At 37.5% G+C, this 24,420-nt stretch overlaps 1 protein-coding gene across 1 annotated transcript in view; it reads left to right on the forward strand.

Annotated features, from left to right (window-relative positions):
* Myom1 (myomesin 1) overlaps nucleotides 1-24,420 on the forward strand; it is a 132,110-nt gene that overhangs the window by 93,891 nt on the left and 13,799 nt on the right. Inside the window, exons 22-30 of the mRNA XM_047525880.1 lie at nucleotides 8,274-8,430; nucleotides 9,177-9,283; nucleotides 9,395-9,439; nucleotides 14,993-15,129; nucleotides 17,442-17,586; nucleotides 18,346-18,405; nucleotides 18,594-18,661; nucleotides 22,770-22,883; nucleotides 23,563-23,650. Coding sequence (XP_047381836.1) covers nucleotides 8,274-8,430; nucleotides 9,177-9,283; nucleotides 9,395-9,439; nucleotides 14,993-15,129; nucleotides 17,442-17,586; nucleotides 18,346-18,405; nucleotides 18,594-18,661; nucleotides 22,770-22,883; nucleotides 23,563-23,650 — 921 coding nt within the window. The remainder of the gene's footprint in view (nucleotides 1-8,273; nucleotides 8,431-9,176; nucleotides 9,284-9,394; nucleotides 9,440-14,992; nucleotides 15,130-17,441; nucleotides 17,587-18,345; nucleotides 18,406-18,593; nucleotides 18,662-22,769; nucleotides 22,884-23,562; nucleotides 23,651-24,420) is intronic.

Here is a 24,420-nt window from a genome sequence, read left to right on the forward strand (position 1 = left end):
CCAGGACATATGCTCCTGTCCTGTGGGGATATTAAAGGTGCCAAGTGGACATGCGTGAGGACCCAAGGGCAGTGTCTGCCCTCATAATAACAGCGTTTAGTTTACTAGATGAGTCAACTCTTCCTAGTCTAGTCATGGGTAAATCGAAAGCACACTTTAAGCTGTAGATTCCCAATCAGATTAAAGAAAGCACAAATTGATTTCTTATTTTCTCATCAGTAGCCTCAGAATGGCAGATGACCAGGCATAACATTACCAAGTGTCATCACTAGGGAAATTTTGACACCAGAAAAGGATCTGCTAGTGACCTTCTGGGTGAGAGTTTTGTTTCACTCATCTGGAATACAGTCCCAAAAGTCATTTTTGTGGCCATTCCATTCCCAGAATATAACTCCAAGCTGCAGCTCCAACCAGGGGTACACTAAGCCATACCAGATTGATCCATTCAGGAACCACTGGCTCACAGTCTAGGAAAGAATCCTGAGACACACAGGGCCAAAATGCTTCCCCATGCAGGAGCACCAAAACTCCAGTGATGTTGGGCTTATTTTATGAGCAACAAGCACATTCTTTCTTGCAACATGTATTTCCTAAGTTTCTTCTGTTGCCAGGTGCTGTGTGGGCCTTGTGGGTAGAGTAACGTGTCATCATTACTGCATACTGGTTTACAATCTTGTGGCAACATCAGAGTTTACAACATTGTATGATGAGAAAGCTGGGATAATATAGTCTCCATAGCCAAATAGACTAGAAATCAGGTATCAGTGTTTTCTGAGTCCCTGAGAAAGCATATATGTAATCTAAAATTGACTATATTTATCAATTTTATTAAATACCAGTAGATTACTTTTTCTCATGTATTTATTTTATGTTAGAATGGATGGAATATAGAGGCATGTTATCAATTTCAAGATTTGGATTGTGGAACTTGGAACACTGTTTCAGAGGAACAATTTTTTCTGGTATCCAGTATTAAAATTTCAGGTAGAAAATACAGCTTATCGTGTAACAGCAAACCACAAATACATCTAACGAGACACCTCAAGTGTAACTGAATTCCACTTAAAAGTTAACTTAATCCACTGGTGGTGTTAGGATCACTGGACTCCCTTTGAAGTCAAAGACTATGTAAGCAGATGTCCCCCAGCCACTGCTACAAAGTATGTCATGCTTTCCCATGAAATCCTTTAGATAAAGAAGCCTATAAATAGAATAGGTTGAAAAATATTGGGGGTAGATTTTTTGGTACCTAAAAGGACATTCTCTTCTGATATTCGATATTTTAAAAGCAGTATCTGTGGTTGATTGCATCAGGCCAGGGGATGGAGGTGGAGGCCAGGTGAGACAGATCGTATGAGACCTGAGAGAGAGAGAGAGAGAGAGACCTGCTTTGTGTGGCAGGTGATCTGGAGGGCAGCGGGCTGGCAGTACAGGCTGAGGTATTCTTACCAGAGAAAAGTGCAGTGGGCAGGAGAATCAGGTGATGGGCAAGAACCTGAACACCAGGCAGGGTCCCAAGAAAGAACTGGGTCACGGAACACTAGCACTTGGTCATGAGGAACCAGGCAGGTTAGGAGAATACACTTACAGAAGGAATAATGAGTTGGGATTGAGTTGACAACCCAGTGACAAAGGAAACTTTACAAACTCAGTGTCTAAAAATTGGTTGGCCCAGAACCTGGTAAGGCTAAGGAGGCCAATATGTGCCCAGGGGCCATTGGCGGAGTTTTGGAAAACTGAAGCAGGAAGCCAACCCAACTACTAGCGATGAGCTCAACTGGTCCTTTTAGAAAACCACCCTAATATCTGCTTACTAACAGATCTGTCGCCCACTCAGACCGTAGTTCTCAACCTAGGCTATAATTTAGGATCATGCCAGAGACTTCGAAAGTATTGCTACCCAGACCAATTAAGTCAGGATCTCTAAGGCTGAGCCTATTTATTTAACTCCTTGGGTAATTCCAGTCTGAAACCAAGCTTGAGAAATATGCATTAGACTCTGAGTTCCTTCCCAAGAGGGAGCTGTGTCTTTTCTACATACATGCTGAGAGTCTGGCCTAGTACCTGGTGTATTAGATAGTAATCTACTAAATGAAAAAATAATGAATGACTGCTGTGGTTTAGCCAGTGAGTGTGACTCAGTTTTGTAGCCTCGGCATGTACACTTCTCTCCAGGCATCTTGTGATATGTGCCCTGGTTATGAAAGATGGGCTGGGAAAGAAACATCCAGTGGGGGCTATAGTGGGTCAGGCAGTGGGGGCTGTAGTGGGGGCTGTAGTGGGTCAGGCAGCAATCCTCACCACAGAGCAGCTCAGTACATGGAACTGATTAAGTAACTCACTTCCATCTGCTTTATTCTACCCACTGTTTAGGTTTTTCTAAACAACAACAACAACAACCCCCCCACACACACACACACATACACACACACCATGGAGAAGGACAAATAGCTAAAGCATATAAGACAATATATTAGTGCTGACATAAGACTTTAAACAATATGAGACCAAAAACCTCATCAAATTAGGAAATGAATAGGAATGCAGTTTACAGAGATTTTATTTCAGCTTTTAAAGTCTATGCTTTTTTAAAAAAAAAATTAGAAGAGAGAAAAATAGGGCAGAGTTAGTTAATTTTCAAAAAGCTCATATTAGCGCTGGGCCACACCTTAAGGCATTTTCATCCTGGGGGTTCCTGGCTCCTGGAAGCCTGCTAAAATGACTTTTGTGCAATCAGATATTCCTCTGTGTCCTTATTTGGGATTTGTTTAGGGTTGAGCAGTTGACTAGGACAACTCTTATTAACTCCTTTGCAACTCAGAATGTCTCTTTCATTGAATTCTTCATGTTGTTGAACAGATTCGAAGATCATTTTGTAGAAAATCTAAGTCATGACAAATTTTAGTTCACTTTTCAGGCCCAACTTTGTGGGAGCATGGGATGGCCTTAATCTGGAAGGAATCCATTAGGATTCCTTTAGGTTGATAGCAGAACACCCAACTTGCTTCCTTCCCATTAAGTATCTGAATCATTTTGTTCATACTTTAATCAACTGAGAGAATGAATCAGCCATGCATTAATCAATATTACCTCAGCTCTTGGCCAAAGCTCATTTAAATAAACTCTGGGACATTCCAAAAAGAAAATTTGACAATGTTATAGCTATAATTTTCCTCTCAGACTTTTTCTCTAGCACTGTACAAATTTAATCTAAACAAGGTGATGGCTATAGAGTTAGCTTGCAGCATGATAGAAATGCCATTGTTGCTTTATAGGTAAATACATTGGTTTTGGTTTTTCTAAAGCATTTCTATAAAGGATCATCCATTTGAATATCATGTCTTTGTAAAATTGCAAAAGAATTTTTTTTTTTGCCTTTTATGTATCTGGGACCTCTTACTTAAGGAACTATATTATTAATTACTCTTACATTTTAGTATCTGGAAAAAGTGGCTCTCCAGATGACCAACTCTACTTCCTCTTATTATATAAGGGGAAATCTATTATCCAACATGTCCATATGAAAGAAAACTCCAACCTCATTTTTTAAATTGTTTTGCCTACGTGTAAATTTTTCAAGATACCTTTTTGTTTTAAATTCTTGCTTCCTCAAATTTATTCCTTGTTGTCCCAAGTAATTTCTCTAAAGTATCTCCTAGGGCTGGGGATGTGGCTCAGTGGTAGAGGGTCATGGGTAAGGCCCTGGGTTTGATCGCCAGCACCACACATATATGAAGTAAATAAATAAAATGAAAATTCCCCAAACACCTTTTTTCTCTATTCATAAATCCAGGAGAAAGGAAGAGTCTACCTTTTTCCCAAAGGCAATGTCCATTTAATTTCCCATTAAAAGAGTTATGGTGAAATACTTGGATTACTGTCACTCTAAAGATACCTTTATTCCAAGAACTATGCAAACAAATTAATTGAAACCAGACAGTAACAAAACTCATCAAATCTAAAAAATCATATTAACAGAGTATGATAGCATTAACACTGTGTAATTCATGTGACAGGAAAGAAGCTGGAACCTGTCCCACTCATCATTTTAAGACAGTGACCTTGTCTTGTTTTTATACAATGATACTATTTAAAGTACATTCTTTGCAGGATTGTTATTTTGACTAAATGTTATTTTCCACTGAGAATTATTGTGGAATTCAAGAAATATGTTTATATAACTAATATTTAAAATATTTTCAATGAATTTGATTTTTTCAAAAGTTTGCGATTATCATCACTTTTAGAATGACACTTTAAGCCAGTTGACATGATTTTTTTAAAGAGAAGTTCCAGCTTTGAAATCTGAGTCTAAAATAAAACAGCAAACCTATTACCATTAGAATACTTTCTTTGTGGGTACTTTTTTTCAAAAAGTTTTTTTTTTTTTTTTAAGTTGGAGATGGACACAATACATTTATTTTATTTATTTATTTTCATGTGGTGCTGAGGATCAAACCCAGTGCCTTACATATGCTAGGCAAGCGCTCTATCGCTGAGCCACAACCCCAGCTCATCTTTGTGGGTACTTTTATTTCATCTTGTTTATTTATCAAAATATTGGTGTCATGCTTAAGTGTTTTAAATATACATTTTTGTGTGTTTGTATTTATTTTTTGTTTTTTCTTGGTACTGAGGATTGAACCCAGGAATGCTTTACCACCGAGCTACATCCCTAGCCCTTTTCATTTTTCATTTTGAGACAGGGCCTCTCGAAGTTGCTGAGGCTGGCCTTGAACATGAGATCCTCCTGCCTCAGTCTCCCAAGTTGCTGGGATCACAGGCATATACCACCACACCCAGCTTGGTGTCATGCTTAAGTTTAAGTTTCAATAAAATAAACATTGCAATGTTTTTTTTAAGTTTGTTTGACATATTTAATCAAGAAAATCTTCACAGATAAGGAAAGCTTTCTAAGATACTAGCTGACGTTGTGGCTAATCTCAACCTCTCTGACTTTGTCCCTCCTAGAAGTTACTTAATTTAAAATTACAAATTTCCCTCTAAGCCTATAAAAAATTACTACATTCTTTTCTAAAAATATAAATGATCACATTTCTTATGCTAGAACTCAGCAGTAAGGTCATGAAGTAAGATTCATAGGTTGAGATAAAAACACATATATTGCTTGGAACTTAAAAATACTATCTTTCATTTAAAAAGGAAAATAGATAACATCTTTTGTTTCACTTCATATTTTCACAAAAGATCATCAGTTACTTTAAATTTTTTTTTCATTTTCCAGGATGCTTCATGGAGATAGGTTTATATTTTTCTCTCAGTGAAGCAACAATTAAGCAGGGTTGTCCTGTTCTCCAAGTGACCGAATCAGGCCACTCAGAAACCTGAACAGATTATTGTTTTAAATCCCAGTTGTCCTATAGTTGTCCTAAAGTATAGGACAATCCAGTTGTCCTATACTTTAATTTCATTTTAAGACTCTTCGATGAAATTATTTAAAAATAGGTTATGCATTTCAATAAGTATTTCTCAGTCTCCTTGGATGCAGTCCACTGAATCATACTTACCTTTTCTGTATGGCTCAGAGCCACAGTAGTAATCTTATTTATGGAGCAGTATTGCAATAAGTGATATCATTAAGGAATGAGATGCTATTAGTCCCTCTAACAAATAATGTCTTTGTGCCTGTTTTTTAGTTTTTCTGTTTGCTCTCTTGATCTCATTTTCCTTACAATGATAGTAGTTTCTTACTTTCTTCTAATTTTTTAGTTTAATCTGCTGAGGGAAACCAACAAATTAGGCCTGTTAGAATTTTTTCCAGTGAAGTATAAATAGATTCCATGTGAGGAGTTAGGGAATTCTTCAGTGTGTGTGCAGGACACTAGCAAGTGGACTTTGTCATATCAGCACTAGTTTAGAGGTATGTTTTCTTATTTCTTGGTTTTGGGCAAGATTCCAAATGGGTGAGGTTTTATGGTAGAAAGGTTATCTACAGAACTGAGAAAAAGGTAAAGCTAATGGAATTGTCCATATTCTTTCACGTTTATGACTCCTTTGTTGGCAGAAAAATCATGTCTCTCACGTTAGTAAAAATCAGAATTCTTAACCCAAGCAATACTTTTCTGTCATAAACTGAAGTCATGCCTTTAACATAATAAACAGCAAGCATATGAATGATTCACTTCCTTTTAAGAAGGATTACAGGTAAGATAATGAATGATTAATATGAGCATTTGGTTCTGCTTCCAAATTAGATATTATGCAAAAATCAAGAAAGATTTAGTCAACACCTATCACTTCTTTCCTCTTCATAACAATACAGATAAACAAAAAAATCTTTGATTTATATTCTCACAGCATCTCAGTCATGCAAACTGTGTGTTATAACACTAAACCTCAGTACTCTTCAGTGTTCATTTTTTTCCCCTTAAGTTTTATTTATTTTATTTACTTATTTATTTTGGTACCAGGGGTTGAACCCAGGGGCACTTAACCACTGAGCTACATCCCCAGCTCCCCTCCACCCTTTTAAATTTATTTTATTTTGAGACAGGGTCTCACTGAGTTGCTGAGGGCCTCACTATGTTGCTGAGGCTGGCTTTGAACTTGCAATCCTCCTGCCTCAACCGCCTGAGCCACTGGGATTACAGGTGTAAGCCGCCACACTCTGCTCTTAAGTATTAATAATAGAGCTTAGTCAATATTTATTTTACAATCAAGGAATATGAGGATTGGTCATGTGTTATTAGGAACAGAAATAAAACATGGTCTGTTACTTACTATGGAGTACATTAAGCCCTTTACAAGAAACATATAGTGAATGTTTCACTTAAGGAACAATTGAGGTTTTAATTGATCATTATTTCGGGTTATCCGTGTAGCCAAATATGAAAATCATCCTATTCAGTTTTCTCGTTTGTTTGTTTTTGCAATGCTATGGATTGAACTCAGAGCCTTACGCTTGCTAGGCAAGCACTCTACCACTGAGCCACATCCCCAGTTCCTGTTTGTTTTTTAAAGAAATTAAAAATCTGCTAGAGCTGGTGTTCACTAAGTTTTGCATGTGCTAAAAATCACTTTGTGGAGGTGGATAGTTAAAGCACACACTGCCATTAATAAGAATACTAATAGGTCATCTGTTAGACTCAGGAACCATGATCATGATCCTCATGCTACTTATGATGTGGGTACACGTTTCCTCTTGGCCTTCCCATTAGAGGACTTCTGACAACTTTTTCCCACTGACAAGTTTTATTGGATGGTAGACCAAGATGTTGGACTCCTGTAATACAATCTGGAGGGAAAACATCACTCCTTTGTGGAACATGTATTGGAAGATTTTTTAAATGTATTTTTAAAAAGAAAACTAAACCTTTCTGTGACTAATTATAATTTTTCTAATGTACTGAAACAAACCAAGTTCAGGCTGACAACTGAATGAGTGTATAAGTTTAAACAATGTTTTGCTTCTTTCAAACTGGATTTAGGCATAGATGTGAATGTTTCATATTCTGTACTAACTCTTTTTGAATTGCTATATTAGAGACAGGTGCAATTTATTATAATTCTCAAAAGACTAAAATAACTCAAAACACTAACCAAATTGTTTTCTTTTCAAAGTCCCACACCCGTCTTCTTGAAACACGGGATCTCTTGAAACTCATTTATATTTAAATTTTCATGCTGTTCAATAAGAGTCTTTTCTAGGTTGCTGAAATTCTAATCCATAGGGGCATTTTTAGACTGATTTATGTTTATATGATCAACGTAGCAAGTTTCCATATATTTCTCTATTCTAAAATAGCTGACAAATTTCCAACATGTGCATATAGGCTAGTCTTAGTCTCCGTCTCCCCTTCAGTTTCTCTTTGGTTTCTTTATCCGTTTCTATCCTTTCCTGGTGACTTGATGGACATAGGTATTATTGAAGCAAAAGTCATAATTAGGACCTGATAGGGACCATTCAGTTTTCCTTTTTCTCAAGGCAGCCTTGTCCTCTTATTATAATCAATCCGTTCCCACAATTGTACCATCTGTCATATCAGCCAATTTTTACCAAGTCCTGGAAAAACAAAATTGTCCATGGTGTGGACTTCACCTAGGACACATGGCATATTAGTTTAAGTCTATGTTATAATATAGGAGCTGAATTTTTAGGGCAAGAATGTCCATCTGCAGTGATCAGTTGGGGCTCTTTTCTTGCCAGACTCAGGACCTTGCTGTAGGGTTGAAGTAAAGCATCCCAAGGTAAGGAATCCTTACTTGGTTGGTTGCTACCACAAAGGATCAGTATCTTCTTTTTGATCTTCTAGGAACCAAAGAGGTTGTTGTAAATGTGGATGATGATGGAGTCATTTCATTGAACTTTGAATGTGATCAGATGACTCCAAAGTCAGAATTCACCTGGTCCAAAGATTACGTAGCCACTGAGGACTCTCCACGATTAGAAGTTGAAAGCAAAGGCAACAAGTAAGGATTGTTTCCATCTTAATAATGGGTTTCCTTTTCCCTGTAGGAGCATGAAGTGCCTTCTAAAATTCTTGAAGTAAAATACATTTGATCAAAGAAAAGGCAATCAAACTATAAACTTTTTTCCACTTAACATTCACAAGTTTGGTTGATTTTAGACACAGACTAGTGATAAAATTTGCCAAGTTAGAAAACATAATAAACTGAACCATTGATCCTTTCATTTTATCCATGCTACATGTTATGTGCCAGACAAGGTACTGGGTTCTAGGGATACCACAGTCACAGATTCTGTCTCTGGAGGCACAGAGATTATATAGAAGGGACAATACCAGTGCTGTATAATAAATTCAGAAAAGAAAGCACAGGGGACAACATAAGAGAATCATCCAGAGTTACAAGAGCACATTCTGCACTATGGGAGAGATGTTTAAGTTCCCCAGCAAGACGAATCAGTGAAATATCTTTATGTGGGATGTGTATTAGTATGAAGCATGGCTTGGAGATGAGAGATTTGTACCAACCCCACCTCCTTCACCATCATCACCTGGAAAGAGATCAGAAAAGTTTTCCAAATAGATATGACATTTAATCCGAGACACCAAGAATGAGGAAGCTTCAGTTCAACAAGGAGGAAAAACAAGTATTTCAAATGAAATGAGTACCCATGAAGATGCCCCAAGGGGATGAACCATAGTCCCACAGTCCTGGCATGGCCCCATTTCTAAATTTATTTTATTCTGCAGGACAAAATTGACCTTCAAAGACCTAGGGATGGATGACTTGGGCATTTACTCCTGTGACGTAACAGATACTGACGGGATAGCATCCAGCTATGTAATAGATGAGGAAGGTAAGTTTAAGATCAGTTCAGTCGCAAGTCTAATGTTGCTTTAATTTCTCAATTACCCTCAAGTGACATTTAGTAGTTTAAAGTGTAATCATTTTCTGTTTCTCCCTACAGAATTGAAACGTTTACTTGCTCTCAGCCACGAACACAAGTTCCCAAGTAAGTGTGTACTATATATTCACAGATGTTAGCAATCTTACCAGGGGGCAACTCTTGCAATAAAACCAAATGACAACTCTGATAGGATCAAGAGAAGAGGCTTAGCCAGGTGTGGTGGTGCGCACCTGTAATCCCAGCTACTTGGGATGCTGAGGCAGGGGGATGGCAAGTTCCAGGCCAGCCTGGGCAGCCGTGAGATGCTGTCTCAAAATAAAATATAATAAAGAGCTGGGAATGTAGTTTAGTGTTAAAGTGCCCATGGATTCAATCCCCAGTATCACACACACACAAAAAGAAAGACTCTTGAAAACATATAATAGATCATACATCAGTAGCTATAGAAGCATCTCCTAGAAATGGTATTTTTTCCTTCTTGTTTTCCAGAGAAACTAAGAAACTAACAGAAAATATATCCTATGCTTTATTTCACAGAAGTGTCAGGAGACAGGTATTAAAATCTGAGCAATTTCCAGGAATGGCTATCAGAGAGTTTATGTCACCTACCACATAGAGCTCTCTCCAAGGCATGTAGGGTGCTTGCGTTGACTACTTCTCTCCATTTCTACCAATCTTTTTGCCTACATATTTTGGAATCACTTATATATCTTCTAGATAAATTTATTAATGTCTTTAGACATACTAATATTTTCTTAAGTGATGTTGGCACTTAATAGAAGACGTGTACCTCCAAATAAAGACAATCTAAAGATAGTACCTACCACTTTATACTCTTGGAAAATAGGGTAAAGATGCCTTGGTCAGAAAAAGAATCCTTCTGAACTACTTATGTACCCTTAAATAAAGCATCTTGAACTTGAAAGATTAAATTCCACAGTTGACACCTAAGAGAAGAAAAAGGAGTCTGAAATAACACTCAGAAGCTTCCACTAGCCTGATAGGATCTCTTACCTACAGCTGGTAGTAAAGCATCCAGAAAGGCACACCCTAGAGTTTGAGAAAACAAATAGTAACAAAATGCCCTCATTCTTTTCAATTAAGAACTTAAAAGAATTTCTTGATACTTGAAGATATTTTTTCTTCACTAATACAAGAGTTTCAGAAATCCCCAAAGTTATATTCTTATCCAAAATTATATTCTTATCCCAGACTGAGGGTGAAGCTATATATTTGCATATGTGCATTTTTCTAGAGAGAAGATCTAGAGTGTTCCTCTCACTGGAGGCTATGATTTAAAAAATAAAAACAAATACTGCCCTAGAACCTACTTGCTCTTACATTCCCCAGTTTTGTTTTTTTTTTTTCTTTTTCTTTTTTTTTGGTGAGGTTGAGCGTTGGTGATTATGGGCCTCAGGTATAACGTTCTCAGGACGACTTTTGTTAAACAAAGCTAGAGTGGAGTGCCTGTGGATTGGGAATGCAGGATGCAGACTTTGTTCTGGAAAATCTGCCACATGGCATTAGGCAAACCATTTTCACCCATATGCTTATCCACCATTAAACTGGAAACATAATAGTCCAAGTGATGTTTCAAAAGTTAATTTTGAAAAATGGTGTGGAAGGTAGAGGTCTGGCCTGGATGCTCTTCCTTCTGTACTTTGGGCTCACTCTGTGAACCTGAGCAGCTCACTTCCATTTTCCTGGAGCTTGGTTTCTTTTCCAGGAATGGCTATCAGAGAGTTTATGTCACCTACCACATAGAGCTCTCTCCAAGGCATGTAGGGTGCTTGCGTTGACTACTTCTCTCCATTTCTACCAATGTTTGTAGTGTCAAATGCTGGTAGAAATGAAGAGAAAGCAGCAGCATCTACTAATCTAGTTAGACAACAAAGGACCATGATTGTCTAGGCAGCAGCTGGTTTCAACAGCATTTAAATTCAGTTTAAAGGATGGAGATGAGAAAAGACAGGACGCAGTGTCACTGTTGAGTTCAAGTTGCCTGGGCCTCCCTGGAATTCGGCAATCATATGAAACTGGAGATAGAATTAATCAGGATGGTCAAAATTGCCTGATGTTGCTGTCATTTAAACTGAGGTATTTTCTTTTGAATAAGCCTATAGATTCTAATTGTTGGCGCTAGGAGAAGGGGTTGCAGCAAACTCTAGTATCCTTTATTAGAGATTAGCTGTAGTAGCTTGGTGTGCACAGAGGGAGAACCCAAGAGAATGTGTAAAATTCTGAATGCAATTATCAAATCCCCACCCAAAGGAGTTTTCATTAGCCCTTTGATGCAGCATTGAAAACATTTCGGTTCCAGCTCGTTTCTTTCCCCTACCAATGTCAGACCAATGAGGTCACTACATGAACATTTTCAGAGATCTGATGGTAGGATCAAAGCAGCGCTTCTAATTTCTCAATTTATACCCACTTCTCAGTCAATGTTGACACATTAAGTCATTTTCTTGAAATTTTTTAAGATTTTAAAGGGTCTCCTTTTTTACAGATCATAAGAGTATGTGTTCCTTTATCCTTTGGCACAATGAAGTCTCATGTTAAGCTGTTTGCAAAAAATATTTTGAAAGCCACTAAGCATATGCCTTAGACCTACAAATAACACATTTTGCTGGAAGCAAATTAACTGCCAGAGAAAAGAGCTTAAGGAAATTTAGAACTGAGAAAAGGAGGGGGGGAATGTATAAAGCTAAAAATGGAAAATAACAGTCTGTCTTGCCAGTATTGATACTAAATTGCAGTGTGGAGAGAAAGCTTATCTGCAGGGGGAGGGTGTACTTCAGCGTCATCAACAGCTGGTAGAATCTCTCTTCATTTGTACACACTGGTTATTACCCTATCTGGGTCCAAATAATACATCTACACAGACCTTCACAAGCACATGCGCATAAATATAGGTATCTTGGTATGCAATCTGAGTGGTCAACACATAATACTTTACAATTGGTAGTTGAAGAATGTTGTTGGAGCAACTGGAAGAAGAAAAAGCTACCAAAATATTAATAGCCAACATTTATAGAGCACTTATCATGTGCCGGGCTCTTTATAGGATATTTAAATGGAATTTGTCATTTGAAATTCACAATGACCATAAAAGGTTGGTACTATGGTGACTTGACTTTAGAGAGAAAGAATATCCAGAGAAGTTAACTAGAGCAGTTGCACACAGCTGAGAAAGCCCAAGTAAGTCTGTCTCTCGTACCTGTTCCCCAATCAGGTCATGGGCTCTTCCTGTGCCTGCGCCTTGCCAAGTTCTCTCTGTGTCCTCTGAGATGATTCATGTTGGTCCATGTTCCCCAGAAGATGTTCTTATGATTCAGGGAGGTCAACTAACATTAAGGAAGCTAGAGGCTTCCAGAAAGGCCCATCCTACCCTTTCCATCACCATTCTAGGCCACATCGCTCTTATATTTGGATCCCCAGAATGTTTCCAGACTTCTAGAAGACTTTCTGCTGTACCCAAACTTTCCTGTAGCAAGCATGAACATTCTGTGGGGAGAAAGCTTAGCCTTTGCTCTTGCCACCCAGAGATCCATCCATCATCTGTTTTTCTCAGACATCTGCTTTCGCTGGAAAACCACCAGTATTTATCAGAGAGGACCCTAGAATCAAGAGGAATATAGAAGAGAGGGAATAGCCCTCACCACAGCTCTATGACCCATATGTTACTAATCTTTCCTGGGATTTGGTATTCTCATCAGTAAAATTGGGAGAAGAAGAACACTAACCACCTTGAGCACTGATCATTATTCACAGTATCTTACTATATTCTCTTTGACTCCAGTTTCTCTTCTTAAAACCTTGAGGGACACTTAATTTTCATGTTAGCAAAGGAGGAGCAGAAGGCTTAAGGAGGAGAGTAACTGTTGAAGAAGACGGCATGATTCCACAGCCCATCTTCTCTCCCCTGTGGTGCATCCCCTCAGGACATGATACCTGAGCATTCTTCAATTCTTAACCAGATAAAGTCCAAGACTGAATTTTGTAATGGATAGGGAATAATGTAAAGGAAAAGGTATCCCTTCAAGCTTGATGGGGTAGATTTAGGGTAAATACAAAGAATAATAGTTTGCATTTGATATAAGTTTGAGAAGCTTGTCATTTAAAATATAGCACATATTACATTTTTGTAATAAATTTAAGAACAATTTAGAGAAATAAAGGGTGGCAATTTCCCCTAAAGGAAGTTAAGGATTACTAAACCATGAGAGACAGTCAAGCTTTTCCACAAAGTATCCCCTGGAACTATGTCTGATACAAAACCATGGTTGGAGGAACCTTTCTAGAGAACACTTTCAAATTATAAGAAATTTTAAAACAAGTCTTGGGACCTACCAGCCAACCTTTTAAATTCCACTGAGACTCAAATGGCTAAAGCGATATTAGTATAAATCGGAGATGCCATGTGGTTCCATTTTCTAGGTGAAGAAAGCTATGCCACATTTTGACATAGCATCCTGATAGCGGCTCATTTATTTGCTTCTGAATAATTTTGCTTGGTCTTGGAACTAAACCAAGCGAGTGTATCACTGAGGTGGATAGGATTTAAATGACCAGCTTGAGTATCTGTCGGGGATTGATTTCATGACCCCCTGTGGATACCAAAATCCATAGACTCACAAGTCCCTTAAACAAAATGACATAATATTCTACATATAACCCATCCTCATTCTCCTGCATATTTAAATCATCTATATTACTTATAATGCCGAATATAATGCAAATGCTACATAAATAGTTGTTATCCTACATTATTTAGGGAATAATGACAAGAAAACAATCAGTATGTGATCAGGACAAATTAATTTTAAGAAATACAGTTTGAGGGCTGGGGAGATAGCTTAGTCGGTAGAGTACTTGCCTTGCAAGCACAAGGCCCTGGGTTTGATCCCCAGCACCGCAAAAAAAACCAGTTTGATCCATGGTTGACTAAATCCCATTGGTACAGAACCTGTCGATATGGAGAGCCAACTGTATAATCAAAATTAATTCTTTTTTAAGATCTATTTTTTAAAATTTTTTTGAAAAAAAATAAACCCAAGTAAGTTAAATTATTTGGAAAAAATCAAATGTAACTCCTTTCTAAATATTTTGAAGTAATTAAGATACTAAACCTTAGAGCTGGAAAATAACCATGGCTACTTAGGGCATTTAGTTTAATCCTGTTCATTTACAGACACATCAAATGAGGCCCAGCAACACAAGGTAACCTGCCTAATATCACACAGTTTGCTAACAGCAGACCTTGGGCTAGACTCTAGCTCTCCTGGGGCCTGCTAAGAACTCTTTTTTAGATCTTGTTATTGCTCTTGAATAAACCTAACCAAAGCCATGGTGGAGAGTCACAGATATTAGCAGGATGTGCCCCTAGAGGTAAGTTCATTTTCTTCCTTTTTGTCATTGAGACAACTGTGATTCAGAGAAGGTAAACAACTTTCCCAGGGTGAGAGCCTCAGAATAAGAACCCAGGTCTTCTGTCCCTTAATCTGAGGTTTTCTTCCTACAAAACTCTGGGCTTTGCAAAAGCAAGTAGCTGCATCTCTATTTCTATTGACTTTTTTTCACACATTGACCAAATCTGTATCAATATAATTGGTTACCAATATAATTACTGTTTTATTTTTGTTTGTTCTTTTTCCATAGCTGTCCCAGCTAAATCAGAGTTGGCAGTTGAAATTTTGGAGAAAGGTCAGGTCCGGTTTTGGATGCAGGCTGAGAAGCTATCTGGCAATGCCAAAGTCAGCTACATATTTAACGAGAAGGAAATTTTTGAAGGGCCGGTAGGTTTTATGCTTTTTAGGTTTTTAAATGTATCATTGTACTACACACAGAGGATACCCTGTTAGAACATGAATGAAGTGTTCTGAAAAACTACGGGGCAATAGAATGGGGGAGTTTAAATCATTCTTATGTGAAAAGAGTGTGAAGGAAGAATACTTAGGAACTATATTGTATTATTGAAATTGGAATGCTTTTGAGAATGGAAGAGGGTGCTTTTAATAATTTTTCCTTATGACAATAGTCATAAACCAAAACTGTTTCAGGCAAACCAAGAAGTATAGTCACCCAGGGAAACAGAGCTGCCTCTCCTGAATTCACAGCACACTCCCACAGCTTGGTAAAAAATGTAACCTAGTATACACCATTTCAAAAGCCACAGCTCTGGGGGGTTTTGTTTGTTTGTTTGTTTGTTTTTAATGGACTGTTTAAAATGCAGGCCATTCACAACAGAAACCCCAACAGACTTGATACATAACATGGAGAAAATATTTCAGTGACTTAGAAAAATGCAGTAAGAATATCTTTCATTGCCTTTCTGGCTAAAAATGCAATACATCCTTATTATGAAAAACTTTAATGACTCAGGACAGATCACACATTCTTACAACTTTTAATGTAGGTGATTGTATATACTTTTGGAACTTTTTTCTATACTTCTGTGTGTGTATGTCTAAATAATGTTATTTCCTTTCCTTTTGATGCAAGTGTAGTTTTTATAGATAGACTTAAACAGCTGAGCTTTCTTTGTCCTCCCCAAAGACATCAGTAGAGCTATCATTAGACCAATGCCCTGATGTACTAAAGAACTTGGGGTTCTGGCGCTTTGGCCCTTCCCTGTGCTGTCATGGATGTAAATGAAAGTAGGGAGGAGGTATGACTTGTGGCCATCACTAGTAACTCATTCTCTTTTTATTGAGATTTGTTTTAAAACATTTGGGGATCATTAGTGAGGGTCATGAATTTATGTTTCACATACATGGAATAGCATATCCTTGTATGCACTGTATTCCTTTTCAAGATACAGGGTAACTTTATATAAAACTAGAGCCCATCACTCATGTGTCCACTGTGGGCCAACTCCTCCCCATTTCTAAAGTGCTCTCATCAACTGCTGTGAGGACACCTGGCTGGAGGACAGGAAGGAAGATTGTGGTTGGCATCACTTCCTCCATAACCACTGAGTGAACATCCATATACATGTGTTAGACTTAATGTGTTCAAGCATGCACACATGTAGCCATGTGTGCACATGCATATTGCTTTATGTCAAGTTCCATAGAAAGAGTTCAGATAGTTCCTCATTCATGATTGTAGGAGCTGTGCTCTCAGGAGAGAAACGGGTGAAAGAAGCAGGCTAAGATCAGAGAAAGCTAAGTTAAAATTGGTCTCAGCTAGAGACTGGCTTCCTGTAGGAGAGGCTCTGGGGCATGAATTATGCCACAGAGTTGGTCCCAGACCTGAGCCTTCATTCTGAGATATATTTTATAGCAAATCTTTATTAATTCAGAGTTATTATGGAATTTGTGCCTATACACCCAGGAACTAAGATTAACCTTTACACCCTGAAAAAAAGTTGTCTAAACAATGTAACAAAACAGTCTAATAAGAGAAATAGTTCATTAAGAACGAATAGATTTTAATGCTTAGAAGCATTTTTATTCACATATTATTAGCAGGTATTTATTTATTGTCTATAACATACCTGGAATGTGCTAGATGCTGAGGATATAGCAATGAGTGAGAGATGTTTCTCCCTATGCTGCCTATAGTTTTATATTATCCTGATAATTAAAAATAGTGTAATCTGGAAGGTAAAATGGGGATCTTAAACTTTTTTTTTTTTTTATGGTGCTGGGGATTGAACCCAGGGCCTTATGCGTGCAAGGCAAGTACTCTACCAACTGAGCTCTATCCCCAGCTCTTAAACAACTTTTTGACACTATTTTGTAACATAAGATAACAAGGGTGGGGAGATAGCTCAGTTGGTAGAGTGTTTGCCTTGTAAGCACAAGGCCCTGGGTTTAATCCCCAGCACCACAAAAAAAAAAAAAAATAATAAGATAACAAAACTTTATTTAGACTTAACAAAATTAAATTTCAAACTATTCAGTAATCAGTGCTGATCTAGGTCATGATTCATATAATATGTTCCTTTTCCTGGGTACAAGATTTTAATGAACTTGCTTGGCTGTTAGGAAATATTATTAAAATTGTGATTCTTGGGCTTCATTTTTATTTCATCAAGCTTATTGTCATCAAAGTAACATGTCTACCTCACTGATTTCTCTGTCTGTATCTTTTCGCATTGAAGAAATACAAGATGCATATTGATCGAAACACTGGCATAATTGAAATGTTCATGGAAAAGCTTCAGGATGAGGATGAGGGAACATATACGTTCCAGATTCAAGATGGGAAAGCAACTGGCCATTCTACTCTTGTCCTCATTGGAGATGGTAAGGATTCTGAGGAATGTTAACTGGAAGGCTTTACTACTCCCTTCAATGCCAATAACCCTTGACACAAAAGAGGTCCTGCAGAACGTAGTGGGAATTGTTTCTTAATTGGATTCCTTTGATCAAAATACATTTTTCAGTTAGTCCTTTCCATTGTATTTCATTTCACAGGAATGAACATTAATTTAAAAGAATACCAAATTTATCCCTGGCCCTCAAGCAAGGCTGTATTTAAATAGTCTTATATATAAACAAGTACTTTCTACTACAATTCAGTGACCAGTGAAGGAAGTTATAGCACAACCATGATTGTATATATGTCTCAGAAACAAGCCATGAAACTGTTTTACAATATGTACTTACTTTAAATTACTTTACTTCAAGAGAAAAGTATGCAAAAGTGCTGTATGCCAAATCTGTTAATCATATACCGTAACTAGATTGCGGTAGTCAACTGTTATAAACCCCTGTGGAAAATGCCAAGATTTAAAAGGTGGCATTTAACAAAGCATTGGAAAGACTGCCAGACCTCTGTTTGTGATATCCAGTGCTGTTTCACGATTTCCTAGCTTTATGACCTTGGAAAAGTTACTTAACCTTTCTCAGGCTATTTCTTTGTCTATAAAAATTGAAATGAGTAGGGTCATCACAATGTATGAGCCTTGTAATAACAAATATAAGTCATTTAGCAACGGTGGCTGGCACGGGCATTTATGCTGTTCAACTCAATTTCATACTCCTTTGTTTTTCAATTTCTAGTTTATAAAAAGCTCCAGAAAGAAGCTGAATTCCAGCGACAAGAATGGATCAGGAAACAAGGTAAAAACAGGCAGGGGATAGAGGAGAAACCCAAATTTTTGTATAAAAACATTAAAAATATTTAGAACTAAATTGATAATTTTTAAAATTTGACTTCAAACAAAAATTATTTTAGGATTTAATAATGAGCTTTAATTTTGCATTTTGTGATTGATAAAATGATTGTTTATGTCATTAAATTTTCATAGGTCCACATTTTGCTGAGTATTTGAGCTGGGAAGTGACAGGTGAATGTAATGTACTGTTGAAATGCAAGGTAAGTGGTAGATTTTTAATATTGGATTCAAGGGAAATAAATAGAAAACAGAATGTGGAGAAGAAGAAGATCAATTTTTGTCTCCTCCATTTGAACCAAAATGATGAGCAGTACATCTTTACTGTTGAACATTACTGTAACCATTGGTTGGTAAGGAACACTTAAAGTAAAACACCATAAACATATGGGAAGGCAAGGTGATTGTTGCTATTTGTTAACCATGACCTAGTTAATAAAGACATGGTCTCTTCATTATGGGTCAAATATTCCTTATCCAAAATGCTTTGGACTAGAAGTGTTTTGAATTTTGGATTTTTTTTTTTTTTCACATTTTGTAATATATATACATGGGGGGCAGGTAGGGAGAAGATATCTTGAGGTGGGACTCAAATCTAAACACAGAAAGTATTTATGTTTCACATACACCTAAACACAATTTTTTAAAATATCTTTTTAGTTGTCAATGAACTTGACTTTGTTTGTTTATATGCAGTGCTGAGAATCGAACCCAGGACCTCAAACATGCTAGGCAAATGCTTTACCACTGAGCTACAACCCCAGCCCCTAAACACAAATTTTATACAACATTTTAAATAATTTTATGCATGAAACAAAGTTTCATGGCATGGAATTTTCCACTTGTAGGGTCATATTGGCATTCAAAATGTTTTAGATTTTGAAGCATTTTAGATTAGGGATACCTAACCTTAACCTCAGAAAACTCTTACATTATTTTTGTCTTAGGCTGAATTTTCATTTTAAATGGTAGAGCTATTCCAGACTCATTTCAGCTGCCATGTTATTTGGTGGACTTCCTATCTAAATCGTGAGACCAGCACAGTAATACCGTTGAATGTTTTCCAGCTGTGCTCTTGATTTTCTCCACTGTGCCACCTTAAGAGACAAGGTTTGGTAAAGAGTTTATAGCTCACAACCAATTGTTTTATTAGGGCTTTGGAAAGATTTACAAAAAATAATCCTATATAGCATTCTGAACTATTTTGGATCTTAGTATATCGTATTAGTCAGCTTTTCATTGCTGTGACCAAAATACCTGACAAGAACAATTTAGAGAAAGAAAAGTGTATTTCATGCACAGTTTCAGAGGTCTCGGTCCATGTTTGTCTGGCTCCATTGCTCTGAGCCCAAGATGAGGCAGAACATCATGACAGAAGGGCATGGTGGAAGAAAACTGCTCAGACAGGAAAAGAGAGAGGGGGAGACAGGAAAAGGGGGAGAGAGAGGGAGAAAGAAAGAGAGAGAGAGAGAGAGAGAGAGAGAAACCAGGGACAAATTATAATCCCCAAGGGTACGGTTCCAGTTACCTACTTTGTCCAGTCAAACCCCACCTGCCCGTGGTTACCACCCAGTAGTAATCTGTTCAAATCATTAATTCGTCAAATGGATCAATCCACTGATTAGATTACAGCTCTCATAATCTAATCATTTCACCCTGAATATTCCTGCATCATCTAACATGAGTTTTTCAGAGGCACCTAGATAATAACCATAAACACATACATTATTTAGCTGAGTGAATCATCAAAAATGTTTTCGGAGAGGATGGGGATATAGCTCAGTGGTAGAGCATTTGCCTGGCATGTACAAAACCCTGGGTTTGATCCTCAGCCCTGCAAATAAATGAAGGTGGGATGGGGGCAGAGGGGGAGGAGGAGGAGGAGGAAACAAATGAAAGAAAGAAGGAAGGAAGGAAGGAAGGAAGGAAGGAAGGAAGGAAGGAAGGAAGGAAGGAAAGGAAGGAAAGGAAAGGAAGGAAAGGAAGGAAAGGAAAGAAAAGGTTTTGGTAAGTCAAACATGGTGGCACATGCCTATTGTCCCAACCACTTAGAAGTCTAAGGCAGGAGGATTGCTTGCGCCCAGGAGTTCAAAGGAAACATAGCAAGACCCCATCTCAAAAAAAAATTTTTTTTTAATTTTTTTGAGAAGGAACTATCGTATGAGGGGTTGGATTGTGTGGTTGTGGTGGCCAACAGTAACTCAAAAGCAGAATCATGGATCTGGCAACATGCTGTTGTCATTATAAAAGCCAGAACCCAAGTGCCCCCGTCTTTACTAGGTCTGATAAATTCAAAGAGACAGCAGTTTACCAGAAATATATAAGAAAATCCAGTTCCAGGTTTCTCTTAGGAAATGGCAAAGCTTCTTGAAAAACTCCTGCTCAGGCTGCAGCTGGCCCTCTCTCTGTCACCCTAGCTGCCCACTGCCATGCTGTCCACTCACTTTGCATCCACCTGGCCTCTCCCAGTAAACCATCCCTCTTTGGGAGATGAACACTCATGTCCTATTCAGATGACTTTTCTCAGGAAATAGGCTATGAATATTCACACATTGTATATTATGCTGCTGTGGCAAGACCTCAAATGACTGCCTTCTTTCAACTTCTCTGGCAAAATCCTTTCTCAGTCATCTCCAGCTCAGTCCTGTCCATAGGCCTCTCCCCTTTCTCAGTCCAGGTAGAATGAACTTTCCTCTATCTTCCCATAGCTCTTTATTACATTATGACAATTTGTGTAAATTTAGCAATTTACTGTTGCATTATAATCCATGGAGTATATGCAGCTAAGCATTCAGACTCACCAGACTGTCACAGACTCCAGTTGGCACTGGTCTACTCCAAGGGACTGAGGAGCAGCTCAGATCTTTGCCAAGGCAGTGCTGGGCATTCCTACCTCCAGGAGTTCACGGGGGCAGCTGTTCCCTTTGCCACCTCCAGGTGACAAATGAAGGGCAAGGAGACAAGACCCACATTTGGCAGGTGCAGGAGGCAATGTGGATTTAAGAAACCACAAGGCCCCAAGGATCCAGTCTCTTCTAACAGTGCCCTAAGTGAGATTCCAGGATCCCTGCAACAGATTGGTCCAAGTTCCAAGGACTGTTGCACTCAGAGAAATCCAGAGCATTTCTATTTCCTCTTAGTCCAAATGCAACTCTTCACTCGGGGCCACTTCATCATAAGTAATGTCACCTAGTAACCCAGTTACTTTCTATAACTCAGGGACTTGTTTGCAGGGTCATAAGGGACATTCATGTATATGGGTTTCACAATAGTTGCCAGTATTGGTTCTTATGGTCATTTATTAGCTGACATTTTTTTTTTAAACATCTTACAACTTGTCTAAACTTGTTTATAATGAGACTAAACATTTTCTTCATCTGTTTTGTAGTTGGGTTTCTTTTGGTGGGGTTGTTGTATGTACATTTTACAAGTTCTTCAGTGGGGTCTTTGGGATTGTTTTCTAAATTTGAATGAAGTTTACTCTTTCATACCATTTTAATTATACAAAATACCATGCATATAGTCTCCTTTGTAAAGAAAAATTCAAATGTTGTAGATAAAGCTCAGGATCCCTTTAGCCATATGAGATTATTTAGTTCACCTGAAATTTACAATATGATATGTGTTTGAAATAGGATCTAAATGAGTCTCCTGAGTATTACTAAGCAATTTGTTAAGTCATATTTCTTTACATATGTTTACAATGCTCCATTATTTATCTTTTATTAAATTTTCAGATATAGATTGAAGTTTATTACATTCTATTCCTTTAATAAAGTCATTAGTTTTTAGAACATAGACTATATTTTTATTCTGATAGGATTTGCATTACTTTGGTTTTGAGATTTTAATTTTCACTCAAGTATGTATGTTAGTATGTATATATCGTTGCTTACCTACCCAATAATTTTTTTTCTTTTTTCATTGATTGATTGACTGAGGCAGGATCTTGCCTGTGCTTCCCAGGCTAGTCTCAAATTTGTGGGCACAAACGATCCTCCTGCTTCAGCCTCTGGAGTTCATAGACTAGGGGTGTGAGTCACTATGCCCAGCTTACATAATAATTTTAAAGTCAGTGTTTACTGCTGGAAATAGAGATACCATTGGCTTAGATTTATTCATTGTTATCCACTTTACTCTAACCCCTTTCCCCAATTAAAATAGTTTTTAATTGATTCCGTTGGAAATTGGTGCCTTCTGACTCTGGAGTTCAGACTTTTTCTTCTCTACCTGGCTGAATTAAGAACTGTTTAGTTTCCTAAGAGTAACATTTCCTTATGTTGAGAAAGGTAATTATGGCTTTTCTGCTAGGTGGCGAATATTAAGAAGGAGACTCATATCGTGTGGTACAAAGATGAAAGGGAGATCTCAGTGGATGAAAAGCATGACTTTAAGGATGGCATATGCACCCTGCTTATAACAGAGGTAGGTGACTGAAAATGTGAAATGCAATGTATTAGCTCTCTACCCTACATTTCCCCCACCCCACCCCTGACAAAGCCTAGATCTTGTATTCATTTCATGCCCTGGGGATTTACAACTTTTTTTTTTTTTTGCTAACTGCTGTAGGAACACAAAAGCTTCTCTACCTTGTCATATGCGAGGGCTTGTCAAATATCCAGTCAGTACCAGCAGGATGTCACAACTCTAGCTTTTTTTGCTACTTTTTTTTTTTTAATGTAGGCAGTTAAGTGGGTTCTTCTTCATTTGTACTTAAGCTTCATGATAACTTGTTCCCTTAAAGTACAGAGATGGTCAGAGGCAGTATTCATTAAGTATACAGATTTTCATCTACATTTTGTCAAAAAGAGCACAGTTTCAAATATATGGGATCATTAGTTTTAAATAAATGAGGGTATAGCAAAGGAATTAAAGACTTTTGCTTAAATCATTTATAGCCTTAGAGGGTAACAAAATCAGGATTACTTAGCTAGGCAAATTATTATGAATAAACACACCTCTGAACGGTTCATCACTTGCATGGCTAGATACTTATTTGGTCTGTGTTTTGAAGGCATTTCATAAATCAAGGAATTGAAAAATGATGTTTACCATACCCTGAACTACAATAAGCTACAAAATAATATATCAATTCTCCCCTTAGTTTTCCAAGAAAGATGCTGGATTTTACGAAGTTATCCTGAAAGATGACCGAGGAAAAGATAAGAGCAGATTGAAGCTTGTGGATGAAGGTCAGTCCACCAACTGCTGGGATTCATTCCATGTGTTTTCTATACCAAGATTATGATTGAGGCTGGGCTGACCTTTTTTTTTTTTTTTTTTTTTTGGTCCATAGATTTCGGTTTAATTGAAATTCCAGCAGAGTAAACTACCGTTTTTTGTTTTTTGTTTTTTCAATTTTCATTTTTGGTCTTCCTAGAAAACAAAAGTGTACTTTTGATCTTCAGAGAATTTATAGTCCACAGGGCACTAGGGATCTGTTCTCAATTTAAATCAACTCTATAAAAATGTTCCAGGATCAAAAACTTCTGTGAGGAGCATGTTGAAAAATAGTCCATTGTTAAGGGTGGCAAGAGATTTATAAGTGAAATTTGAAGCCTCACAGTTATTAGCAGAGCATGAAAGTCATTTCCATTTTCAGAGACTTCTAAGGACAAATATATCATGATAATGAAAATCTTTTTGTGACACCCCCCACCAAACTTCCAATTTTGTTCCTGAACAAGATCTTTTAACAATATTGCTAATGAACAGCATAAGTCGGACTTTGATTTCATCTTTCTCCTCTTGGCAGAGGCAGGGCTAAATATGTTTATTGGCAAAAAGCATTATTAGGCTGAGGAAGGCCAGGCAACGGAGATGGTTAATTCATTATGAATTGATGACACAGATAAGAAAACTTCCTGTACTGTAAACTAAGGCTTCCTGGGACTTGAGAAGAAAGAGAACCTAAAGCCAAGAACCTTCCTGGAAATCTCATATAAATGAGATTTATATGATC

Source organism: Sciurus carolinensis, chromosome 15, assembly GCF_902686445.1.
Source record: "Sciurus carolinensis chromosome 15, mSciCar1.2, whole genome shotgun sequence".
Taxonomy (NCBI): Eukaryota; Metazoa; Chordata; class Mammalia; order Rodentia; family Sciuridae; genus Sciurus; species Sciurus carolinensis.